This window comes from Scardinius erythrophthalmus (assembly GCF_964197995.2).
Source record: "Scardinius erythrophthalmus genome assembly, chromosome: 8".
Taxonomy (NCBI): domain Eukaryota; kingdom Metazoa; phylum Chordata; class Actinopteri; order Cypriniformes; family Leuciscidae; genus Scardinius; species Scardinius erythrophthalmus.
Genome location: NC_138228.1, coordinates 19,589,335 through 19,616,825, shown reverse-complemented (window position 1 = coordinate 19,616,825; position 27,491 = coordinate 19,589,335). Strand labels below are relative to the sequence as shown.

The window sequence follows — 27,491 nt, the reverse complement described above, 5'->3', positions numbered from 1 at the left end:
GCGCTTTAAAGCTATGTTTAGGCCTGACCAATCAGAAGAGAAAAGGGGCAGGGCTGTCTCTCATAATAAAGGTGTGTGAGGGTGCAGAGACGAGCAGGATTTAACATCAGCATCCCAGAGTATCAGCATCTCTCTGACATCTCACGGTAAGGGACATCCACGCATCGTCTTTTCATGGTATCCAAATGTCATCTGTTCAGAATTTCAAGGAAATATGTATTCTGTAAGGTTTATAATTCATCACCATGTTATTGGTATGATGGGTTTATTCTCTACGAGAGAGATTGTGCAGATGTGAATATCCTATAATAACAATTATTATTATTTATTTTTTTTAATAATGTGGACATGTTATCTTCCTCCTTTTTTTTCTGGTCTGATAACATCTAATATAACATTTCTTTACAGTTTAGGATTGTACTTGCAGTGATATATGCATTTGCAGTTTTACATGCAATTCACATACATCTATTCTGCATACATTTCATTCTGTAGAAATAATAAAAAAAATCACAATCCCTGAAGACAATTCAGGATAATTCTGCACATCTTTTTTTAACCATTTGTTCTCCTTGTCTTGATAAGCACGTAGTGTTGTTTTTTTAGTGATATTCTTGGGCTTTTTCTTCATTTTCTATTTTAAACCCTCTTGTTATTGATTCAATCAAATGTTTGTATTGAATCAGGAAGGGCAGCGGAGGGTATATGTGCAAACGGCAGGCAGAAACGCATTCCCACATCTGGGCGTATCTGGGAATGCGTAAATCATCTCCTGCAAGAAAATCCTATTTCATGTTTCTGTAAATGAGACACGCGGGGAGAGCAGAATGGAGGACGCACCTCCTTTCCAAACCCCCCTTTGCTAGTGCCGGTGTAAAATAGCTGGTTTGTTCTGTGGGACGCGTTTCACGTGGAGATTAGGTGTGCTGGAGAGTGTGTGTAATGTGGAGTATATGAGAGAGAGAGAGGGGCCACTAAAGGAGAGGGGAAGGAAAATGAGGTGTTAAAGTGCAATCGGTATGAGTAGGGAGGCAATGAAAGCGATGGATCGATAGAAAAAGGATGCGGAAAGAGAGAGAGGACTAGAAAAGAATGGTGCTGGGGAAAAAGCTGCAAGGTGCAAAGGAGTTGAAACAGATTTGCAGCACTTTTCAGGGCTCGCAATCACACTCACACATATGTGGATTCCTTGGTGGTCACCTCCAATCAGTGGATATTGATTCCCAGATTGATTGCTGGCTTGCAGATGTGCATGAGCCATTTGAAAGCATGAATAATAGTGACAGGTCAAGTGCTTTCTCGAATGTATTGACAGGACCAACACAGTCTGCAATATATACAGGAAATATTATGTGTTTTCTATTATTGCAAGTGTAGGGTTAAAAATTTTGAACAAATTCATAACCCAAAGAATTATAGCCTACTTTAGTGTGTAACTTGCTCTGCACCATTTTTGCTAAAATATATATATATATATATATATATATATATATATATATTTCTCAAATCATGCTTCTTGTTGAACAAATGTGTGCTGTTTAATTTAATTTAATAAAAAAAATCTTTTTATAAAAAAATATTATTATTATTATTATTATTTTGCATGGTGGATGATAGTCCCAACACAAAGATTTTGTTTTGTGCCCACACAAATAAATGTAATGCATGCTTTGACTGATCTCCTTTTTTTAACCACACTAGTGGATTGGTATGTGATTTTTGAAGAAGTTAAATAAGGCTTTACAAATTTATTGTTCAATTCTAAGGTTCACTATGTAAGTACAGCCATATATAGCTTAAATTTCAGTGGTGGCAAAGGGATTTTTTCCAGGTCTGACGGAGTATTGTCTTCCCGCAAACACTTGTCGCTTGGCCTCAGGACAGAACAGATGGCATAAAGAGTATTAAAAACATCTGTGTTCTCTCAAAGGCTTTGTCACTAAGTGTGCAGAATATATTGAACTTCACTGTTGCTTTTTGAACATGTTCCTTGAGCATCTGTGATGGCCTTTCTAAACATGCAAAGCTCCTGTTATTGACCGCTGTTCAGTTATGTGTCAAGCCTGCGAACTGCAGAAAGCAGACTGGGTCAGACTCAGAACTGGCCGACATGGACCGACTTGTTTTACTGGAAAGCGAGTACATTTTTAATTTAGTCTCCTCCTATATATATATATATCTGTATTTATCTTTCTATAGACAATGTTTCTATGCAGTTGTATCACACTAGTCTTATTTGCATATAGTGTAAATTAAATTAATAAAAATATTTTATTTATATTTAAATATAATATTGTATTATTATTATTATTATTATTATTATTTTTAAATAATAAGATGTAGCCTACTGAACCCATACTATTTCAATTATATATAATAAGTAGTTATTTTGTGTTATTTGTAAATAATTCATATTTTATTCATATTTAAATGTAAACAAATATTTGATATATTTTTTTAGTCTATTTCTAATTATTATTAATAATAAATTGTAGTAAGCCTATAATATTTTAATACTTTATGTACTTCCATGTGTCTGTTTTGTTCTTTTTTAAAATTCATTTGAAATATTTGAATATTATATATTGAATAATTTTTAATAATTAGCTATTGAACAGATTATTTTATTAATGAATTAAAATGGAAGCACCGCTGACTGTTATATGTTTTAGGCTGTTCTGCCGCTGATAAACCTCTTGTAGAACTGCTGAATTGGCATGAATGTTGATGAGGAGATTTGAAGCGTCTGAACATTGGCAGCCTATGAGCAATTGGGTTTGTCACTGTTTTGCCCTCTTGGGGGGTGTTTTTGAAAGACGCCTGCATTTCTGAGTCACGTCTTCTCTCGTCAGCACAGGGAGGAAAATACTCTGCCTTTGAACTTGGGAAGGATAAAAGGTTTTTAACTCTGGGTTGCAAGGAGAGGTAAAGTCAAACTCAGGTAATTTGCTGTCTTGAAGAAGTTTACACACACACACACACACACACACACACACGTGTGTGTGTGTGTGCGTGTGTATGTGTGTGTGTGTTATAGTAGCTTGCTAAATGAGCTAAGTTTGAGCTTCACTGAAAAAAATAAAGCATTTAAGGGTGAGTAAATAATGACAAATTTTATTTTTGGGTGAACTGTCCCTTTAAGGAAGTGTAGGCAAAGGTCAAAAGGAAATGACTTTCAGATAACAGATGGAAAGAGAAATGCGATACTAGCATAAAAGAGCAAAGATGCCTCGTATCATTTATAATAGAGTGACGTGCATCAGCCTGGTGATCTCTATGGTGGCAGCGATTTATGGCCCTGCTTTGTTTATTTTCCAGCTGTGGGCTTTGCTGTTGGACAGCTGTGCCAGTGCAGACGCAAGGAGATAATATCACACACAAACACACAAATACTGTGGTCAAAGCCTCTTACTCTGAACGCTGTCAGGATACTAACCCTCTAATGATAGATGGATGCTGCCATGTGTTGACCTGGACTGCTGGCAGGATGAGAGCTTCGCTACTGTAAACCCCATACCATCTGGATTTCTTTGGTTTCGAGCCTGCAAACTTCTCCCACTGGACTGATTTAAACGTATGGATGCCCAAAAAAAGGTGTACAAATGTTACTGGTACAACAGCTTGTCACTGGGGCAGTACCCTCAAAAGGACATCTTTGTACCTTTTTTACAACAAAAAAGTTCATAGTAGTACCTTAAGGTACGTATTTGTACTCTAAGGTACTAATATGCACCTTTTAGGAGTCAAAAAGGTACAAATATGTCCTTTAAAGGGTTCTGCTCCAGTGACAAGCTGTTGTACCCCTAAAAGTAAAAATTTGAAACCTTTTTTCTCTGTGACGGAATCATAAAAAAATAATTGATTCCTCTTAACGATTCTGCACCCATTCATTAGCAATTTTTCTACACTGAAAAAAGTTTCAGTTGGGTTCTAGACTCAATTTTAAAGAACCTTTTAAGCCAAAAAGGTTGTATATAAGGAGAAATGTCTTAAATGATTGCATAATACTTTCATATTTAATGGTTATTTTTAGTCATTAAATAGGTTTACTTTAAATTATAAAATGTAATTAAAATTAAAAATGAATAAAAACAAGATTGATGATCCCATGATGGGAACCCCTAAAAGGTTCAATGTATGAAGCGCCTGAAAGAACCCATTAAGGTTTTATATACAGTAGAAAAAGTGTTTTCTTTTGTTCTGCTATTTCTGTGTAAAATGACAACTGCAATTTTAAATAAATTGCTTTTTTTTTTGCAAATTAAAAAATATATATATTTTATTAATTTTATTTTATAAAATGATATAAACATCTCATAATGTGCATCTTTAACTAAATGTTATCATATGAACAACCAGTCAGTAACTAGGCCTAATTTGAGTCTCACAATTAAGCTGTATGTGATTGATTCACTTGAAACAATGATTAGGCATTCGTACATTGAAAAATAATATTAAAGCATTATGTACAAAAGAGTGTATAGACAACAAACACAAAGTTAATTACACATTTTATGCGATTATAAATGAAAATGCATGGTATCTGCATGAAAATCATGGTATGAAATAAATATAAATAAACCTTCAAAACTTCATGCCATCAAAGCTCAACTCAGAATTTCCCAGGTGCACTTGAAGGCAGCAAAACTTTTGCCTGAAGTCTTCATATGTTTGTTTTAGCTCAGTTTCCTGCATCTGTATCTTCAGAGCGATAACTGTGGTTTGTTCTGTACAACAGTGTTCAGCAGGTTCCTGTGGGTGTCGTCGCTTGAATAGAGTTTAATTAAAGCTGACCCATGTCTTGCACTTCTCTGGTCTCCAGTGGAGTTCCCTCACCACTGCGCTGTCAGTGCATGGCTCTTTAACTCCTCAACTAGCGTGTCTTCTCCTCAGAGTTTTTAGCCTTCTGTCTGAATATATTTGGTCTCATTCCAATTCCTCAACCTGCTCGACATTTCGCTTGCAGTCAAATCCTGCTCCTGCTCCGTCATCTTTTTCCGTGTCCTCTTCTAAACAGCGCTGCACCACTGGGTCTGTCCTCTGGAGGCTTCTGGAGCTAGAAGAGGAGAGAGATGGCAGCTTACCCAGCATGCCTTGCTCTATCTGGGCCATCCTGTCAGGAAAAGAGGAGGCTGATAGATGTGTATAGACTGTTCTGGTGCCACCAACTGTGATTCTCCCTCTGATGATGACAGAGACACCTGTATAAATGAATGATCATCTTTGGGAAATAAGAGATCCATTCAGAACTTGATGGAAAACCGCGTTTGTTTGCTCTGGTTTGCCTCTATTGTGAAAGATGTGATAAAACCGAGTATGTATGCAATATCACATCTCACTTATTGTTGCTGAGGTGTCTGATCACTCCACATGCTGTGTTTTGAATGCCTTGCCCTCTTACTAACTACATGATTGGTCAGCTTAACTAGAAACACAATGCATCAGTTAAGTTGAATTATTTAACTGCATGGCTATCCAGCATGGGTCTTTCAATATCTCCCATCAGATTGTCTTTCTATATCCTTCTAGTCTCTTGTATTTCAAGCTTGAGCTCAAAATGAAAAGCGTAAAAAAGCAAGAGATGAAAAGGGCGCCTACGCTGCCCCCATTTCGGAAACGTCTTCACTGTGCGCTCGCTAGTTGAGTACATTTTAAAGGCAGTTGGGAGGATATATAAAGCAATTGCCCTGAGTGTGTGAAAGGAACTGAGAAGAGTTTTGTGGCACTTTGAAGCTTGATTTTACTTGAGCAGATACTGACAGGTTTGTCTAGGCTTTGCTTGAGATGACATCCAGATATCAGACATTCTCAGAAAACATTTGCAGTTGTGCTTTGAGGTAATAAAAACACTGACAGTTTCTTAGTGATTTGAAAAAAGTATTAAACCTTGCCATCAAACTCATTCCTCACTGTTTGTTATAAATTATACCTTAAGCGATCAGACTTGAATTTTTCACCTGGCAGACCATAAAACAGCAAAAACAGCAAGCACCACTAGTTCAGTTACTCTCAGTGAAGGTCTACTGACAAATAAAGTGTCACCAGAGAGGACAGCTCACACAAGAGCCAGAATTTCTTTGTTTCTCGTTGGTCCCATTAGGGTGGTTGGTGGTCTCGTTGAGTTCTCCCAGGTGGCCATCAGACCTTTGTACAGAATCCAGCACGGGTAAGCGAAAGGTCAGTCAGGTTTGGTGTTGTTTTCAGGCAAACCTTCTCTTGTCGTCCCACTTTTCTCTTTTCTCTCCCATTCACAAGTGACCATCTGTTTTTCGTCCCAGACCTCGGTCACCAGGGTCAGGTTACACAAGCCTACGTCTTAAACCAAGAGAGAAATGGAGAGATCAGGAAAGCTCAAGGAATGAGAACAGATGAATCATCTGTGGATTGTGAACCAGACTTTTGAATCAGTTGCTTGTTTCGCTTGAATTCCATGTGGCGCTGATTAGATGCACGTAATAATGTTTCATTTTTCAGATCACCGAACATCCTATGTCACTTTGGATAAAAGCAAATGTGAATCATTGCAACTGACTAAAACCACTCAGAACACCTTAGCAACCACATAGCAATGCCCTGGTAATCTCCAACAACACCCTAGCAACTGCATAACAATGCCCTTTCAACACCATAAAACAGTATGATATGTTGAACCGTTCTTGAATATCCCGCGAACGAATTTGACGAAGAGAACGGCAAAATGAACTTGAGGCTATACCTCCACAACGCTTTAGCGTATTCTGACACAAAATTAACATATTTGCTTATAACTTCTGAATGGTTTGGCCAAAAATAAAAAAGATTCGGTGTGACATGTCGAGTCGAATGATATCCAATTTTACCATATCGGCCATTTTTGGCGTCAGCCATTTTGAATTTTGTCGTAATATGATATATTTTATGAACACATTCTTGTATTGTTACAAAATGAAACTAGTTACGAAAGTTATAATAAAAATTTCCAAAAATTCTAATCGATTTTGATGTTTTGGCTATTGTAATGAAACTGGTATTAATAGATTCCTTGGGTCATGCTGAGAACATGGACGCCAATTTTGCCATATCATCTTCAGACTGTGCCGACAAAAATGTATGGATTTCATGTCAATAGACAAAACTTTTTTCATATACTGCAGCAACAAATTAGAGGCATGATGTCAAAACGACTCTAATATGTCTTTGTTATTGCTTCAGGTTATTCTGAAATTTTAAACTTCTGTTGATATTTTAATTTATATGCCTGGATTTTATGTTTACCTATGTCTTTTTACATGCGTAGGTACTGTGAATGCAGTGCTGGGTAGTAACTGATCACATAATATGGATTATGTAATCAGATTCCAAAAATGAACTGAAATTAGATTGTATTACATTTTAAAATACTTGTAAACAAACTAAAGTTACGTTTTTAGTGACTGCATGATTATTACATGTTATTCTCACAATGGCAGTAAATTATTCATAATTTATTGAGTCCTCCTTAGCCTACTAATTCTTTTTTATCTTTTAAATTTTCCTTTATAAAAAAGGCCTACGTTCAGAAGGTTTTCCAGGTTTGTGGAATTGCACACACAGACCAGCCACTAGTCATGAGCCTCACTGTACACTGACACCCACACAGCATTTGATCTCTGGATTTACAGAAATCATTTCACATTTAAGGAGTGTTTTCAGAGTCATTTCACCATGCATTACTGTCTTTTTTAAGGATTTTGTCTTAAAATGAACAAATTCACATAACTTTATATTTACATGTAATGCAGGGATTCACCAACTTTTGCTAAGCTAAACCTCTTTGACCTAATATATTTACTTGAAGTCCCCCCTGAGATTTTACACGGGTGGTATAATGCCCCTTTTCACAAGAATGTAAAAATAAGTCTGATGTCCCCAGAGTGTGTATGTGAAGTTTCAGCTCAAAATACCCCACAGATTATTTTGTACAGCATGTTAAAATTGTCCCTTTTTGAGGGTGAGCAAAAACGTGTTGTTTCGTGTGTGTCCCTTTAAATGCAAATAAGCTGCTTCTCCTGGCACAGATGGCAGAGCTTTGCTCTGATTACCTCACGCAGACAAGCACTGAAATGTCAGAAACTGTTCTGCCTTTTATGTTTAAACTGGAGTCGGATAATGATGGAGAGACTCAAGACGAAGTGACAACATGTAGAATGCAATAGGACGTTTCTGAATGGTTAGTTGATGAATTTATGTTGCTGATGTGGAGTTAACTATCTTCAAATTATTGATTAGCATATTCTGTCATGATAATCTATATAATCGCTCATGTGGGAACTGTTGTAAGATGCCTACAGAGTGACATGCTATTGCATTTGTGTTACATACTGTATTGCATTTGAAAAGACGGATGCGACAGCTTGAGCAGACTCACAAATGTGCTCTACTACACCAACTCTTCCTCTTCTCAACATGGACTGGTGTTCTCGGGGGTGGGGTTTATGTAAATTTTAGGGTTAGTGATGTCACTAACCGGGGCGGAATCTCGTGTAGTCTTGTGTAAAGGGAATATCTTCCTTTGCTTTGAACTTTGAGCGTTGAAACTTGGCAGATGTTGTATAAGCTCAAACAGCAACATTACACACTAACTAAAGTTAAAAAAGTGAAATCATAATCAACCACCCCTTTAAGTTAATAAGTTAGGTGAATAATAAAAAGTAATGATAAATAATAATGTAAAATAAATTCACGGTTCTCTGGTGTCGGTTAATTGTCACATGACACGCAGGTAATCTAATAAGATAATATATAAAGTGTTTTATTTGATCTTTTAGGCGCATCGCGCCTCAGACCAAAAGGCTTCAGGTCTCAGGAAAAACAACATCAGGTGTCAGGTCTTGTACAATTGGGCATCGGACCAAACAGCCTCAGACTAAAAGGCATCAGACAAAAAGGCATTGAGCAAAACGGACTCAGACAAAAAGGCATCGGACGAAACGGACTCAGAAGGAAGCACTGAAGTTTCGAATTGCCCTGCCTCAATGTGACGTCACATGCACACGGTTTTCTTACTGGTTAAATTGTGTAGAACATGTCCCACTGAGATTATTTTGTACATTTGTATTATTTGCACGTTTAAAAAGTTAGCTAAATAACACTTCTTTCAAGACTGTGTTGCTGCCTTGTGTACAGAGGTTACCAGGGAAACTGCTGTATTTGTCCTGACCAGTGTAACATTTAATTAAAACTAAGAATAAGATTTAAAGTACAGCTCTTGGTACAGCTCGCTCTCTCTCTCTCGCTCTCGCTCGCTCTCTCTCTCTCTCTCTCTCTCTCTCTCTCTCTCTCGCTCTCTCTCTCTCCTTTTTTATGCTTGAATAATTAGCCTACATAAAGAACATTGCCAAGGGATTACATAAATACATACAACGAATACCATCAATAGATATATTCTACATAATTAACATACACACACTCACATAGCTGTTTTTTCATGCTGACTATGAAGCTGCTGCTTTAAAGTAATCTAATGTATAAAGTAGCCTACTATATAAATAAAGCTGTCGTAAATAGACTGCAGTGCTGAATTGCAGAGCTGGTGCGAACATACACATCTCTATGATCAGTTGCTTTATTAACTGCTGTCATTTTTGTTGTGTGCACAAATGTGTAGAAACGCCGCTCTCAGCAGCGTGGATGGTCTCGGGATGTTCACTAACAGTACATACCTGCAAAGGTATTTTCAACTTTGTTTTAACCCTAAGCAAAGAAGAAAAATTATGCCTTTATGTCCGATTCCTTTTTGTCTGCGTCCGTTTAGTCCGATGCCTTTCTGCCTGATGCCTTTTAGTCTGAGGCTGTTTGGTCCGATGCCTAATTGTACAAGAACTGACACCTGACATTGTAATCTACCCAGCACGTATGTAGCCTATGTCTGTAATCTTTTTATGCCAGTGTCAAAGGCAAATGTATGTTCACTTACAAATTGAATTGATAATTAAGTTTAAAGTGCGTGGCAGTAACCTTTGCATTGGCAAACATTGAAAGATCAGTAAACATTTAATATTTTCTTCAAGGGGTGGTATAATGCCCTTTTCACAAGATGTTAAATAAGTCTTTGATGTCCCCAGAGTGTGTATGTGAAGTTTTAGCTCAAAATACCCTACAGATATTTTTATACAGCATGTTAAAGTTGTCAGGTCTGTCCCTTTAAATGCAAATGAGCTGCTGCTCCCGGCACAGAGGGCGGAGCTTCAAGACAAGAGCTTGTGTCCTTTTGTCTCACACAGATATGCACTGAAAATTTCAAAAACCTTTAGCCTTTTATGTTCAAACCGAAGTCAGAACGATGGAGAGACTCAAGAAGAAGTGACAACATGTAGACAACATTTCTGAATGGTTAGTTGGTGAATTTATGTAGCTTATGTGTAGTTATCTTCTAGTCATTGATTAGCATATTCTGTCTTGATAATCTATAAATCGCGTTCCCGGGGGGTGGGTTTATGTAAATTTTAGGGTTAGTGATGTCACTAACCTGGGAGGAATGTCGTGTAGTCCCTATTAGTCTTTGTTGAAGTCCTAAAAAGCAATTTCTTTAAAAGAAAATATCTCCCTTTGCTTTGAACTTTGAGCGTTGTAACTTTGCAGATGTTGTTTATGCTCAGACAGCAACATTACACACTAACTAAAGATAGAAAAGTGAAATCATATTCAACCACCCCTTTCATGTAAAATTTAGTTTGAAACAGCTTTTTTTAAATTCTCAGGTCCGGTGTTACAGCTGTCACTAGTGTTTTATTATTATGTATTTATTTATTTTATTCCATTATAGTGTTTCTTTGTTGAAATTAAGGTTTTACCTTGTTACTTTTGTTATGTGATTTTTTTTATTCGTTTTTTTATATATTTCTGTTTAGTTTTAATGTATTTTTATTTCAGTTTTAGTAATGTGACCGAGCATTCATACAGGGTTCGCCTAACACTCAGAAATAAGAAAACAATAAACGATAGCAGTTTGAATTCTTCTCCACTTTACTATACAACACCTCAGATCACCAACTCCAAAAACCCGGACACTCCAGTACCAAGTGCGCATGACCCATGCAAATCTACGGCAAGCCCCGAGGGGAAAAATACATTGCATACACACATATACAAAGAGCGCCAGTACATCCAGAATTAGTGCATCATAACAGAATTCAACAAAGTTATTTCAGTCTAATCTTCATTTAATCTTTTTAAAAGTTATTTATCAAACTTATATAATTCTAGATTCTAGAACATGCTATAGCTTTACGCAGGGCATGCCTGTTCCTCTCTATCTTCAACACACAATGGCACAAGGCCACATTCTCCCCTGCATTCTTTGTTTGTGTGGAAAACACTGTTGCCTGGCAACGACTAAAGCCAGGAGACTGTGCCATTCTAGGATGAAGGTAGAGCTATATCTGTGCGTAAGTGTGGGTTCGTTCGCTTGCATAAGCAGGTATGCTGGTGCATTGAACTTTTGCTGTGCAGTCAGAGGGAGAAATAGAGGCATTAACCCTGTGGTGAAACAAGACTGTTAACACTATTGTATCTGGACATATATTTTACTTTCATAATGCAGCATATTTCTGAGTGAAACAGGTTCTCAATTTCCATATATTTTTACTGTAATGTAAAATTCCACCAGTAACTGTAAGAAGAGAAACACAATTTAAATCCCTCATGTATATGGTTGAATAACAATAATGCTAATTTGAACATAGATTAGGACTTGAAAAAGGTGATTCACCATTAACTGATTCAGAAAACATTTCACTTTTTTCTTTGGAATAGTGTACACTGATAATCGAAGCTTGTTTCCACCACAGAATAAAACATTTTAAAAGATAATTGTGACTTTTTATCTCACAATTACGAGTTTACATCTAGCAATTCTGACTTTATTTCTCAGAAATGCGAGATATAAAGTCACAATTGTGAGTTTATATAGCACAATTCTGACTTTATAAAACACAATTGCGACTTTATATCACGCAATTCTGAGAGAAAAATTTTGAATTGCAAGAAAAAAAATCAGAATTGTGAGAGAATTACCTTTTTTATTTTTTATTCTGTGGCGGAAACAAGCTTCCAAAACTGATAAACTATGAATTACAAGTAACATGAGTTAAAGTAATCAGATTACTTTTTCAAGTAACAATTAGTTATGCATTACTTTCAAATTTACAAAATATTAGAGTTACTTTTTCAAAAAAGTAACGCAAGTTGGGAGACATTAGGAGTGAAGTGCAGAGGCGTTGTGTGCGCTGAGTAAACATGATGGTTATTGTAGTTCTAGACTAAATGTGAGCATGCTGCATGCATTTACTTATATCAATTGCACAATTTTAAATTTTTTTTAGGAAGTAATGCAATATTATAACGCATTAAGTTTTGGAAGTTTTGCATCAGGAAATTTAGAATATGTCGAATATGCCGAATATTTTCATGATGTGTCTCTTTCACACTATACAGATGCATCTCATTCACGTGGGGTTATATTTCCAGTACCACGTCCTTCTGACTCTGACTCACTCTTTCTCTCCTGTCTCTCATTAGCTCGTCCCACGTTTACCATGTTGCTGCTCGGACTCTTGCCGCTGATGTTGCTACGGGGGTGTGGTTGCCAGGCGGCAGACGTTCCTGAGGATGTGACGGCAGAGTTCTCGGTCAGACTGTACCACCAGCTCCAGATCACGGGGGGAGAGGAGAACATCATCTTCTCCCCGCTGAGCGTGGCTCTGGCTCTGGGCATGGTGGAGCTGGGCGCCCGAGGCTCTTCTTTAGAGGAGATCAGACAGGCCTTGGGCTACAGTCATTTCAGAGAAGGTACAGTTAACAAAATCTAAAGCACATGATAGGTTACATGTTCTCTTTCATCTTCACTTTTGAGTATTTTCCCTATTGGCCACAACAGTGACCATACACTTTTTCCTATATTTTCTTTAAAGGCAATTCTGCACCAAACCAACCAGCACCTAAACTAATTATAACATTACAACATTTGATTCAAAGCACTAACTCAAAGCATAGGTATCATTCTAAATTTGACTTGAAATGTGTTTACAAGCAAATCTCACGAAAACACGGCCAAGTGACAATTCACCCACAAATCAAAAAAGAAAATATATATTTTGCATAAATAGAATCAAAACTTTCATAGTCATATGATATTTTCATTACAATTAAGCTAATTTTCAAAAAACAAATTGTGTGATTCCCATTAATCTTAGCAGGGATTCTATATCAATTAAAGGCAGTACAACAAATGATTTGAACTTTAAAATTTCAATAATATTAATTTATTTGCATCACAGTGATGAGAAATTTGACTTTTGGCTTGAAAAAATTAGTCTGACTGAAAGTTTAAAATCATTTTAAAAACTTGAAGTTTATATAGGCCTGATCAACGTTCCCTCTAACTGTAAAAGCAGCCCTGTTTGCACGGGATAAGTATTACCTGGTGACCTCTAGTCATTTGCAATAATTGCGGAGGTTGTCTGTTATCTTAATCCCGTGCGAATCGGCCATGTCTGTAATTTGTAAAGTAAAAATTCCCCCACAAATGACCTACCATGTTTCGCCGAACACCGAGTTCCTGTGATAATATAAGTCCCATGCGAATCGGCATCTCTGGGATTTTGCGGGGTTGTTTATAATTTTGCGCCACACGGAATTCAGATGTGGGTGGGTAATTATTAATAAAAATACTTGTCATCCACTGTCCATTAAAGCGGTCATCGGATGCCCATTTTACACATGTTGGTATGATTCTTTAGGGCCTTCATGGAAAGTTAGTAACTTACTTTGGTTAAAATTCAACAAAACAACACCTTTTTACCTCCTCAAAAACAGCTCTGTTCACAGCGACCTGTTTCAGTGCATGTCTCTTTAAATGCTAATGAGCAACTGCTCACCCAACCCCTCTCTCCATGGGGGGTGTCACACAAGACACATAAAGTGCTGCCTTGGTGGACAGTATACAAATGGCTAAGGGCGGAAATATGCCAATACAGGACAGTCCGTCATTGGTCGTGGGTGGAGCACGAGCAATATGATATCATATTGCTCCAAAAATCCAGAAGGATTTTGAGAATTGAGAGTATTTAGGCTTTTTGAGGATTAATAAAAAAAGGAGTGAAAAAAAAATTCATTCACTGAATGGTGGTTGTGTCCACGCACTACAAGACACATTTATATGCAAACACCATATAAAAGTGAATTTTGCATCCGATAACCCCTTTAATACATATTTTGCTGGACTGTAATCCCATACACAAAAGAAATATATTTATTGGGCCAATTTCAAATATTTGCATATATTCCAAAATATATTCTGAAAATATATTTAAAATATATTTTCAGAATATATTTTGGAATATATGCAAATATTTGAAATTGGCCCAATAAATATATTTCACACTTAACATCATATATTTTTGTTATATTTCAGAATATATTTCAATGCATTTTTTCTGTATGGGTCCCCAAAAGTGTCAAAAATATATGTGGCATGTATTCCAAATACATTGAAATATATTCTGAAATATAACAAAAATATATGATGTTAAGTGTGAAATATATTTTTTGGGCCAATTTCAAATAATTGCATATATTCCAAAATATATTCTGAAAATATATTTCAAATATATTTCTTTTGTGTATGGGATACTTTGAGAAATGCCCTTTGAGAAACCTGTTTTATTCTGTTGATATTTTTGTAAAGGTTTTTAAACAAGTAAATCCAAATTTAGTCTTTAAAATTAATTTTAGTAAATTAATTAACTTTTTATTTGTGAATAACTAAACCTGGCTCTCACCATTAACATAACCATAGAAGCTGGAATGGCATTTAAAAAAGTTAATACATTTAAACAAAATTTAAATAAATGTATATTATTTATTAAATTATTATTATTTTGCTTTACAATAATGTGAACTTTACTTTTTCTTTTTTTTTTTTGAGTGAAATATGTCCTAGACATGTTCTTGACAGGTTTGAAGAGATTTAGAATTTTTAATGAGATTATTTATACTGGACCTTACTATTCCAGTATATTATACAAAAGCATTTTCTTGTTCTCTTCACCTGCTCCAGATGAGGAGTTCTCTCTGCTGAGTAACCTGACCCAGGCCCTGTCCACAGACGAAGAGCAGTACGTGGTCCGGCTGGCCAACTCCCTCTTTCTGCAGAGGGGGGTTCACTTCAACGAGGACTTCCTGCAGCTCATGAAGAAGTACTTCAAAGCGGAGCTGGAGACGGTGGACTTCAGCGAGTCAGCAGCCGTGGCTGAACGCATCAACTCTTGGGTGCTGAACCACACGGAGAGTAGGTTATCTTACATCACTGAGGAAAAAATGTATTCAAACTGGCTGTGTGCTGCTGTATTTGTGAAGATTTCTTGAAATTGTGTCCTTGTTATTTACTAAGACCTGATGAATGGTTTGGCAAATAGTTTTCATTCCTGTATTGACGTCTTGGGATGTATTAATGGGTTTGTCCATTTATACGTATACATAACCATATAGATGGCCTCAAAGCTAAGAGACATGCACTAGAAGTCACTAAATTCTTAAATATAGTTATATCATGTTGTTACGACCCTTCTCTGGCTCTTTACCGTCTAAATTTGTACCTTTGGACAACTTTGGGAAGTCCAAAGGTAGAAAAGAACTTAGTCAAAGCTTTCAGAATAACAGGAGCCGTTATCTTCCGCAATGGAACAGCTTCGGGATATCTAGTCGCTCTACACATTATTGTACATAGATATTGATTACCTGCTTTCGTTTTCGGTAATGGTCCGACACAGTCAACCAGTACTTCTTCAAACGCCTCTCCTATCACTGGGATAGGAGACAGTGGAGCGAAAGAGATAACTTGGTTCGGCTTCCCTGCAATTTGACAAGTATGACATGTACGACAAAATTTTGCAACGTCTCGCTTCAACCCAGGCCAAAAGAAAATCTGAAGAATACGATGGTAAGTTTTCATTACCCCCAAATGTCCAGATAGCAAGTGTTCATGCGCCAAACACAATACATGAGAACGATATTTGCTTGGAACTACGACTTGATATACAACGTTCCAATCCAAATCCTCTTCCACTTTAGAACACCACTTCCGCATAAGTAAACCATGGTCTATGAAGTATCCGGTGTTTCTTTTCTGAGCAGCGTCGAAGCTAATCACAGCTGACCTACATTTACTCAAAGAGGGATCATCGTTTTGTGCAATAACGATCTGAGAACGAGTAACAGGCAGATCTAACAAATTAACACTTGCTAGCAAATTCTCTGAATTTTTCAGCTTAGAAACATTTTCCACACTTATCTTAGTTTCAAAGGGATTCCCATCATCTGCTAATGCAGATCCCATCAGTGAGTCAGCCAAATCAACTTCGTCCACTGTTTTAACTGACTGAGCATGAGTAACGGCACAAGCAGAAAACACTTCAGGGTTCAAATTAATGACATCATCAACAAGTGGACAAACATGCGGAACATCAGTCACCTCTGGAGCTGGCAAAACTTTGCCTCCAGCCAAATCGTTTCCTAAGATGAGTGTAATTCCGCGCACGACACCTGAAACCAGGTTACACTGCAAATGCACACTATGCAAAGGGACAGACACTACTTGCATTCCTATCCCACGAATCAAAATGTTTGAGCCACAAAATGATTCATCAGAGAATTGTAAAACATCAGACAGCATAATTGATTGCATGGCCCCTGTATCTCGGAGAATGCAGATTTCTCTGCGATCCTCTTCCTTTCCAGATAACGAAACAAATCCTGACATAACAAAAGGTTTATAATTTGCGTCAAATACCCCAGTACAACATGACAGTTCAGATGGTGGTACAGTCTTTACTAATGCAAACACTTTTCGGGTTCTTAGACTGCTGCTTACGTATAAGCACCGGGCAATCAGCAATCAAATGTCCGGGTTTATGGCAATAAAAACACTCCCTTAGCTCTTTCGACTTCGGCATACTAGACTTTTCCCGAACACCCTGAGTTTGAGACGGACTACCAGTCACGCTCTTTTCAGTGCGCGTCATGAAAAATACACTCTTATGAGTGAGCATAAACTCATCTGCCAAAACAGCAGCTTGCGTCAACGAACTAACCTTCTGTTCATTCAAATAGATGACCACACGTTCAGATAAGCATCCCTTAAACTCCTCAAGCAGAATTAATTCTCTTAAGGAATTAAAATCATCAGTCTTAGTTGCACTGCACCATCTATCAGAGAGAAGAGCCTTCTCTCTGGAAAACTCAACACATGTTTGAGAAGAATTCTTCTTATGCCCTCTAAATTTCTGTCTATATGCTTCTGGAACTAACTCGTAGGCACGTAAAATTGCTAGTTTTACAGCGTCATAATTCAAACTATCCTCTAAGGAAAGAGTAGAGAAAACCTCCAACGCTTTACCCATTAAACGACATTGCAATAACAAAGCCCAACACTCTTTTGGCCAACGAAAAGACATAGCAATGCGCTCAAAAGCACTAAAGTAGGAATCTACCTCAGTCTCACGAAAATGTGGCACTAGTGTAATGTTTTTACCAACATCGAATGACTTGGTTGCTATGGATGAAGCGGATGCTGGGGCAACAGTAGGAGTAGGCACTACAATGGGAGAACGGTAAACAGTGGCAGCGGAAACAACTCAAGGGAGATCTGGTCGCACAGCGGAACCCCCCACAATTCGCATTGCGTCAAGTTCCAGCTGTCGCATTTTTACCTGCCTCTCCGCCTCGATCTCAAGTTTACGAACTTGTAATTTCAAATCCATCTCCGCCTGCCGAGCCTGCACCTTCTCCTGTGATTCAAGTTGCAAACGGGCCAAACGGACCTTAAGTCTCGTTTCCCCTTTTGAGCAAACAGACATAGGGGAGAACGGGTAAAAGGGAGGCAACCCCACCCTAGCCTCAGCCTCAACCTCCGCCGTAGGCGTTAGCTCCTCCTCACTCACATTCTCACTCCTACCAAGCTTACCCACCTCCACACTGTCCCCAACTGTTTTCTCCGGCAACACAAGCACATTAAACTCCACTAACCGATTATATCCCACAGACTTAATGTCCTCTTTAAGAGACTGCTTGTTTACTGAAAGCTCAAAATGACTGGCTATCATTACCAAATCATCCTTCCTACAACTATCTAATTCTTCTAGTGAGGGATTTTCCAGAAACCTTTCCAAAATAATCACCCTGACGCTGTACAAACACGCATACGAATTCTCAACACACCCAGTGATACAAGAGATGGTGTCATGAACTGGTTATTTATTACTCAGGATTGTTAATTCATGTTTAGATATTAATTCACTTGGATCCCGGACGAGCCCCCATATGTTACGACCCTTCTCTGGCTCTTTACCGTCTAGGTACGTTAGAAGGGGAACATAAAACCAATTCAGTAACACCAATCATCGTTGATCACTAAATGAAATGAGAACGAGAGAGACACAACAAAATCAAATAAAGATTGATTTAATTAAAGATAAAGTAATTAATATTTTATATTGAAACAAAACAAAAACGGAAGGAGCAAAAAGGGAAAACAGGATTGTGCCAAACAAACAAAATTAATATAATCAAAAAGGAACTAGCTAAACCATTTACCTCTAGCCTAATCCTAAACTAGAAAAAATAAAGATCAAAGAAAAAGTCTTCGACGTCCAAGACGTCGTAACTAAACTACTCTAACTAATAACAAAAATACAGAGGGTGGCACAAGTCCCTAACCTAGTGTATATATACAGCAATTTAGCTAAGTGTGTAAATGTATGTCACGTGACGGTCTTACCGATCCCCTCTCCTCCTTTCCGCTTAACCCAACTTTGCAAAGCTGTTTAACTCTTTCATAGGTCACAAGTAAGAAGTTTTTGGGGCAATCAAAAACAAGGCACAAGTTAGGCCTACATGACAATACATAAGCTACTTAACAAAACTAAATCAAGCAAACAGAAAACAAACACATCATAATACAGAACCAAACAAAAAGTCTCTCTGTTTGCTCGCAGTAGCATGTTCCTTAAGTAGGGCTTCTCCAGGTGTCAAGCATCAGAATGATGAGGATCCCGCTTCACATGGCACACCCACTCAACTCATTACGAATGACTGACAGGCAAAACAGCCAATCAGCGATGCCTAAGAAAGTGAAAGAGAGAGAGAGAGAGACAAGAGACCAAAAGGAGAAACACAAAAACACCAAAAACACTATAAACGTCCATAAGGACGTAACACACACACTACCATTCAAACATTTGGAGCCGGTAGTATTTTGTCATAAGTCTCTAATACTTACCAAGACTGCAGTTAATTTTTAAATATTATTACAATAACTGTTATCTATTTGAATTATTTTAAAATGTAACTGTAATGTCAAAGCTGAATTTTCAGTATCATTACTCCGGTCTTCAGTGTCACATGATCCTTCAGAAATCATTCTAATATACTGAGTGATTTGCTACAAAAAAAAAAAAAAACATTTCTTATTATTATCAATGTTGAAAATAGCTTGATGTATTTTTATCAGAAATCTTTTGTAACATTATTAATGTCTTTACTGTAACTTTTGATCAATTTATTACATACTTACTGAATAAAAGTATTAATTTCCCCAAATATATTATATAGAAATATATGTCATTTAATAACCACTGAATAAATACAAAGCGTATAATCCAATTTAGAATGATTTTACTTTCAAGTAAAACTCTCTTCAAAATGAATAGATGGCGTTAAGAGGAATTACTATGACTTTAGTGAAGGAGGACATTAAAGTAGATAATGGCAGATCAGTCATATTCTGCATAATAATGACATTTCCAATCCATTTCCAGGCAGATCCATTTTCTCACAGTCAGCTTTAGCCTTTGCAGGAGGACTGTCAGATACCAGCACAAATCCCAGAGCTTTGGAAGAGAGATGATTTTATGCCACTGAAGAGATCATGCCGTCTTTCCTGTTCCGAGAAAGAGAGGATTGTGACATGCGGCGTTTTTCTCAGTCTGGGTTTTTGTTGTTGTTGCAGGCAAAATCCAAAACCTGGTGTCTGCCGACGACTTCAGCAGCTCCACCATGATCATGTTAGTAAATGCTGTGTACTTCAGGGGCAGCTGGAAGAACCAGTTCAGACCAGAAAACACCAGAACCTTCTCCTTCACCAAGGATGATGGCAGTGAAGTTCAGACCTTGATGATGTACCAGCAGGGAGACTTCTACTACGGTAAGACCAGGCTTGTGTTTTTAATTATTTGTTTTGATAATTCGCTGTATATGCTTTCCTATGGAGTGATTGCAGGAGTTTAACTAGAAAATGAAAGTGTGAATATTGGCTCTGAAAATAATGGCTACTGAAAATTCAGCTTTGCTATCACAGGAATAAATTTGCATTTTAAAGTATATTAAGATAGAAAATCATTTTAAATTGCAGAAAAATTCCACAATATTGCAGTTTTACTGTATTTTTAACCAAATAAATGCAGCCATGGTAAGAAGAAGAGCTCTTTAAAAGCAGTGGTATATAGTATGCATGGCTCACTGCGGATTGGTCAGGCTGAGACTTTCAGATCCCACAGAATCACTGCAGTGCGCTTGTCCCATCCATCTCTCCGACAAAAAAGACAGATGAGGTAAATGAGAGACAGAGCTATCTTCAACATTTGCATTCTCTAGCTCTTAAAAACGGGAAAAGCAGAGTCACATTAAAGCTAGGTTTTATGTTTTTCATAAACACTTTTTGTTATACTGGTTGATTTTCCCAGCCCCTAACATAACAGCATTTTCAATTACATACAGTACCTCTACACTACATACAGTAAATTAAAAAGGAAGAAATACTGAAAATGCATTTTTGTTGTCCTGCATTGTTGCTTAGTCCCGGTCAAATCACAATTACAGTATATTCTGGCACAGGGTAGGTAATGTTTTTCATAAACACTTTTTGTAATACTGGTTTAAACTCTTTTTGCATCCTGATAGCAATCAATAATAGAAGTGGTCTAAATATTAAAAATGTACATATACTGTCTGTGGAAGTCTCAGGACCAAAAAATGTTCGTCCAATCATTTCATTCAGTCCGAATACAATGATAGCATGTCCATACCTGCCTGTCAATCAGTGTTGCCAAGTTCGTGGTTTTCCCGTTGAATTGAGCTACTTTTAAGTAGTTGCTTTTTTTATTATATATATATATATTTTTTTCCCACTGGCTGATTTCCACCCAACATACAAATTCAGTGGAGAATTCGGCCGCCCGACGGAGAAAATCGCATTGGCCTATTTTGGGGCTTCTTTTGTTGCACAAAACCCTGCTGCTGTTAATGTATGTATTCCACACTCCCTACTCGCGCAGACATCACACGTTAAGAGGTTATGTAGAGCTGTAGACAGACAGTCACTGAGCGCCATCTTTACAGTTCCTCCTGAACCAAAACAACAAGCTTATGCTGCGTTCACGTAGTTCCCTGTCGTAACTACCATAATTAAGAGAAGGCAACCCATGACGTTCTACCTGGAGCTGTTCACGTCCTCAGACTCGGATTTATGAGTTTCTATATCAACGCCGAAATGAATTTGAAGCAGTCAGGTGGTAAAAGTAAGAGCTCTGTAAATTGTTCACACTCATTATTATTGTAATGTTATGTGCTTTGAGACATGAGGTAGTTTAACGCCGTCTCTCGTGATGCTTCTGCCATGGTGTGATCATGTGTTTTGAAGAAGGCGTGGCTTTGGAGACGAGTCTGAAGGGAGGGCGGGATCTCATGCTCCCAAAGCTAGCTTGCTATTGCTAGCCTCTCTGAGATTGCCTAGCTTAGCTTTCAAGGGCATAGGAAATGGCTCAGTACAGAACTTCAAAACATCCCGCTAAATGTCGTAATTAGTTGATAAGAATGCTCTTCCAGGACCAACATTTAAAATTGACAAAATTACTAAAATTTGAACTAAAATTAAAATGAAAATTCAAAATATTAATGAAAGCTATTATAATATCTCAGTCATACTAAAGTAACATGGCTTCATCCTACTGAAATCCTCTCCATCATTCAGTGGATTTAATAATCACTAACCTCGCCGTGTTCTCCATCATCAGGAGAGTTCAGCGATGGCACCACAGAGGCGGGTGGAGCGTACCAGGTCCTGGAGATGGTCTATGAAGGAGAAGACATGAGCATGATGATCGTTCTGCCCCGTCAGGAGGTTCCTCTCGCCTCTCTGGAGCCCATCATCAAAGCCCAGCTGCTGGAGGAGTGGGCCAACAACGTCAAGAGGCAGAAGGTGGAGGTCTACCTGCCCAGGTGAGGCACACGGTGTTCTGTTTTACCAGGTGTTTTCAATTCATTTATAAATGCTTTTTGATTCATGTAAAACCTGCGTACTTGTTGTTTTTGGACAAAGCTCACGCTGACCTGATCATTTTTTAGATTCAAGGTGGAACAAAAGATCGATCTGAGAGACACACTGCAGCAGCTGGGCATCAAGAACATCTTCACCAAAGATGCCGATCTGTCAGCCATGACAGCCGAGGTGACAGGTAATCGATAAAACAAACCCACTGACCTATGAGAACACTCTGTTATTCTGCACATGTACGCAGATGATCAAAATGTGATTGACAGCTCAAGGACAGGATGCAACACACTTGTTTTGCTCTGGCAACCACCCAGCTATTGTGTTGCCGACTTTTGCTCATACAAGCAGCATCACCCACATTTTCAGCAGCAAAAACTTTCTATTTATCTATTTAGATATGCTATAAAATAATAATAATAATAATGATTATTATTAATATTATTAAGCCTAATTGTGATGATCATATATGCATACAGCACGTTTTTATTCAGCTGAAATGATCTTGTTTTCTGTGTTGGGTGTGGTGAAAATAACAAAACTGTTTTTGTTTTAATTTGATTCATTTTTCAGTTATCAAATTTGTCAGATTCAGTATTATTATTTTATTTTATAACATTTTTATGTTCAATATTATAAATTTAGGATTTTTTTTCATGTTCAAAATTATTTTATTTTACATGTTTTTCATGTTCATTATTATTATTATTTTATTTTACAATTTTTTTAATGTTCAATTGATCAATTTTTCTTTTTCAGTACTAAATATGCCCTTAAAACTATAATCTGTGAATGAGCTGTGTGTGTTTTATACACTGCTCTGCATCCCTGATTACACCAGCTCATAAATAAATGGAAATAACTTGCTTTGCATATTCAGATTTTTTTATTTTTTATATTTTTACATTCTGGGATCTTCTTTATTTACATGTTCTGTCTGTCTACAGATGGACAGGATCTGTTTATCGGGAAGGCTGTGCAGAAGGCTTATCTGGAGGTGACAGAGGAAGGGGCCGAGGGGGCCGCAGGATCAGGTGACATTAATCTCTATTTTACTGGCATATTCTACTATAATTACATTACACATGTAATATTCTTCCTCTATCTTTATTTCTAATTCAAATTTTCAAGTTTTTAATTTCCCATTTCAAGTTTTCTTTATCACTGTTTCTCAGTTTTACCTTTTGTGCACCTTTACTTTCCTCCCCACCCTTCCTTTTTCTGTCTGTTATCTATACGCTTTTTTCTCACTGCAGTAAATTGCTTTGAGAATCTTGTACATTCTGACAAGCTAAAAGCGCCCCCTCCTGTTCAACACGTGTCTTTTTAATCAAGGTTTATGAAAGGTTGACTGAGTCGTTGGTTAAATCCTTTTAATAATAGTTTTTATATATCAGTTCTGTATTGATGTCAAAAACAAACAAGGAAGTCCGAAATTATTAAAAGGATTTAAAAATAATGCATGTGCCAATTTCTTAGATGTGTAATTTTTGTAAAAAAAACATATATTAGATGCATATTTTAAATGTAATAAATTAAACAAATACATTCCACATGCACAATTGTCCAATAACAGTTAGTTACCTTAGTTATTGGCCTATGAATTAATGAACGTGATGCATATTTTTCAATAATGATAGAAATATATACAAAACAGATGTGCACCACAAACATTTTTTCACAGAAAAATCAGTTGATGGCCAGTTCTAGGCCATAACTAGAGCATATTGAGATCTTAAGTCCTTATATGAATATATGACCATGACTCATTTCTATATATGATAATGACTTTGCTCTTATATGTGACAATGTATTGTGCCGATACATGTATTAGGATGTTTACAGTAATACTTTGTCAATAGACGCAGGTGTGCACTTACACTATAAGGCACTAATGAAGGGTTGATCCCAAAAACATTTTCACTTTATTGGACCTTTTTGTGGCTTCTGTAAATTTGAAGGTAATGATTTTTATTTACAAGTGTCCATTCTTTTCATTAGGTTATACCAGTTAAATAGCATTTTGGAGAACAAGGACAAATTTGATCATTCAAAAAGAACTTACTAACCTTGAGGGCCTGAAGGAAGAATATGATATATTTCCCAGTTTTATGGTTCTCTTGTCACGTAACAAGAAAGGGTTTCCTGCATGTTTACACAGCACTGACGCTAAACAATGGATTTTTAGTGCAACAAACATTTTTTTTAAATATTAATATTTTAAACCAAAAGATCATGCTAAACTACTTAAAGGTTTTCCCCAAGGATTTTACACCCTCATTTTAAACCCCACAAAAATATTACAATTAATTTGAATAAAAAAAAAAAAAATTAATTACAATTTTTTTTAATTAAATAAAAGAAATGTTTCACATCACTGAGCCACTATTGTTTGTCTTTCTTACAGGTATGATCGCATTGACGAGGACGCTGGTGCTTTACCCACAGGTCATGGCTGACCACCCTTTTTTCTTCGTCATCAGAAACAGAAAAACAGGTACATGCCATCTTCAAAAACCCATGACCATAACACAAATTAAAAACAACAATATATACACTGGCATTAAAACCCAGACAGCAACATAGTGTTGGCCCAGATCCGGCCCACATCTGGACAGTGTGGAATCCACGTGTACCAGATGTGGGCCGGATCTGGGCCGACACTATGTTGCTGTCTGGGAAGGTTTGGGGTCAGTACGATTTTTTTATGTTTTGTAAGAAGTCTCTAATGCTTACCAAGGCTGCATTTATTTGATAAAAAATACAATGATATTCTAAAGTCAACTTATTATACTAACCCGAACCCTAATGCCTAACCATAACCATAGTTTGAAATAGAATTTTTGTAACATTACTGCCTTTACTGTCAATGGTCTTTACTGATCAATTTAAGGTGTCTGAATAAAAAGTATTAATTTCTTTAAAAAAAAAAATTCTTAAACTTTTACTGACCCGAAACTTTTGAATGGTATTGTAATGTGTATATATTTTTTCTGTGAATATTATTGTGCTGTAAATTAATTGTTTTTATTTTGTTTTCTAATAGGATCAATCCTCTTCATGGGCAGAGTTATGAATCCTGAAGTCATCGAGCCCTTTGACAACAACTTTGACATGTAAAAGCCCAGCAATCACAACGTGACACTCAGCCGAGTTCATGCTTATCTTTTACCAACCACGAGTTACATCACAGAAAGCAAACTCATTACTTTGCCATGGTTTTCTAAACACACAGGAAAATATTATATAAACAAGATATTTATATTATAAAAGTGATTGTGTTTTGATACTCATAAGCTTTAACCGTACCAGGAAATACAGAGCTGTAAATATTTGAAGTCGCCCAGACAGCAACACAGTGTCGGCCCAGATGTGGCTCACATCTGGTACGCGTTGAATCCACATTTAGCAGATGTGGCCCGGATCTAGGCCAACACTATGGGTCTCTGCAATCACTCCATTCTATGTATTCCCATTCAATCACGTCTTATTCCACACCAGCATAATTCGTTCCTGTAATTCCGGTATTTCTTCTCTTGTATATTTGCTATTGTGTTACGTAGAGAAAACGTTGATATTTATTGCAAGGATTTGTGCACTCCTCTATATGTAGACTCACTTAAGGTCTTTTATCTCCCCACCCCACCCCACCTTTGTTTGGTTTTGTACATGGCTGAACTACTGCTGACATACTAATATGCCTTATTATATAAATATGAGTTTTTGATTTAATGTAAGGTTGCGAATGTACAGGTAGTGGAGCGCTGTTGCCATGGAGACTCAGGCAGACCAAGAGAGAGTGCATTTGGTATAAATTATGAAAAAATACCAGCTGTATTCTCTATTTCAGAAATAAAGATGAATGTCTTCAAATTGTCGTCTTGTGTTACTTCAGTGACAGAAGTTTAGAAATGTACAGAAAAGCCTCTAGCCTATGGTTTCACACACTGCCAGAACACACTTTTGATGTCTAAAATATTTTCTATTGAAAACTATACCAATCCACTTCAAAGACAATCAACATGTATTACTTTACTGACAATAGATGCACTTATGTTGGTGGAGTTAACGTAAATATGTAAAACTGAGTCAGGTTAGTAACATTTAAAATATGTCTAGTGTGTAATTTTGCATGATAAATGTCAGTGAGATTATATGCCAAAGTGAGAGAAGGCGCTCAAAGCAGTGTTCAAACAGAGTAAAATGTCTATTTTAAGACCAACTCTGTTTCATCTCTATTGAAACTACTTCATGTTTTATCACAATTTGAGTTGCTTGCAGAGAAATCTTACAAATGAACAAAGTATTTTGTGCTGTTGCAGAAGATTCCAGCCATGATGAAGACCATCCGTTCTTGTGCAGTCCAAGCACACTCTGCACTGTAAGTGTGATTTATGGCCACTGCCATAACCTGCTTAATTGAAGCTGGAGCTCTGTGTTCGGTTCTGAAACAGCACTTCTCTCACATTAGCATTACCTTAAACTCTTCGATAGATGTCAAGGGGAGTCTCAGTTTGTAGGAGCTCCCATTCACAGCTAAATATTTCTTGGAGACCCAGCTATCGTCGCAAGAACAGACTGACTACCATATCAAGTTTTGGCAACAGTGGAAATTGTGAACTCGTATAGCAGCAGTGGCCAGAGGATTCTTGGTAGTATGCCATGTTGATAAATCCAAGTCTTGAACCGCCCTGGATGACCACTCCTGTCGACTTTTGTAAGCTCATCATGCTCACACTCCCCACAAGTACCTCTTACTGCTGCCTTGTCCTTGAGTGTTGCATAAAAAAAATTCCCCAGGCTTTTAACAGGATTCTCTGTGATGGTTGGGATTTGGTAACCTCTATTGAGAATCTAAATCTGAGACTCTCCCCTTCTTCAGCACTACAGATCTTGATTTGCAGGCTTAAAGGACATCCTTGCCCACTTCATCAGCCTTTCTAGCCCCTTCAAAATTCACCTAGCACCTGGTACTGAATTGGTTCAATCTATAGTTAGAATGAATTAGTTTTGTAAACGAGTCGGTTTATTGAAAAGTTCACTCATAAAGTTGTCGCCACCTACTGGTGCACCAATATATCTTGCAGAAAAAAAGTCATTATATAAATATATGCCAGTATTTATATATATATATATATAGAGAGAGAGA

General features: G+C 37.2%; 1 protein-coding gene across 1 annotated transcript; it reads left to right on the top strand.

Moving 5' to 3' along the window:
• Positions 1-69: 69 nt before the first annotated feature.
• On the top strand, positions 70-26,212 carry serpini1 (serpin peptidase inhibitor, clade I (neuroserpin), member 1). Its single transcript, XM_081372149.1, has 9 exons — positions 70-146; positions 12,538-12,807; positions 15,077-15,307; positions 20,024-20,218; positions 22,086-22,290; positions 22,417-22,526; positions 23,290-23,376; positions 24,750-24,839; positions 25,389-26,212. The coding sequence occupies exons 2-9, from the start codon at positions 12,555-12,557 to the stop codon at positions 25,460-25,462; spliced, it is 1,245 nt and encodes a 414-aa protein (XP_081228275.1). The 5' UTR covers positions 70-146; positions 12,538-12,554; the 3' UTR covers positions 25,463-26,212.
• Positions 26,213-27,491: the final 1,279 nt, after the last annotated feature.

Bases quoted from the DNA above. Each gene is read 5' to 3' on its own strand.
- serpini1 (XM_081372149.1), top strand. From the start codon at position 12,555: ATGTTGCTGCTCGGACTCTTGCCGCTGATGTTGCTACGGGGGTGTGGT. The intron at 20,219-22,085 runs GTAAGACCAGGC...CTCCATCATCAG, and splicing joins GCAGGGAGACTTCTACTACG to GAGAGTTCAGCGATGGCACC. The intron at 22,527-23,289 runs GTAATCGATAAA...GTCTGTCTACAG, and splicing joins CATGACAGCCGAGGTGACAG to ATGGACAGGATCTGTTTATC.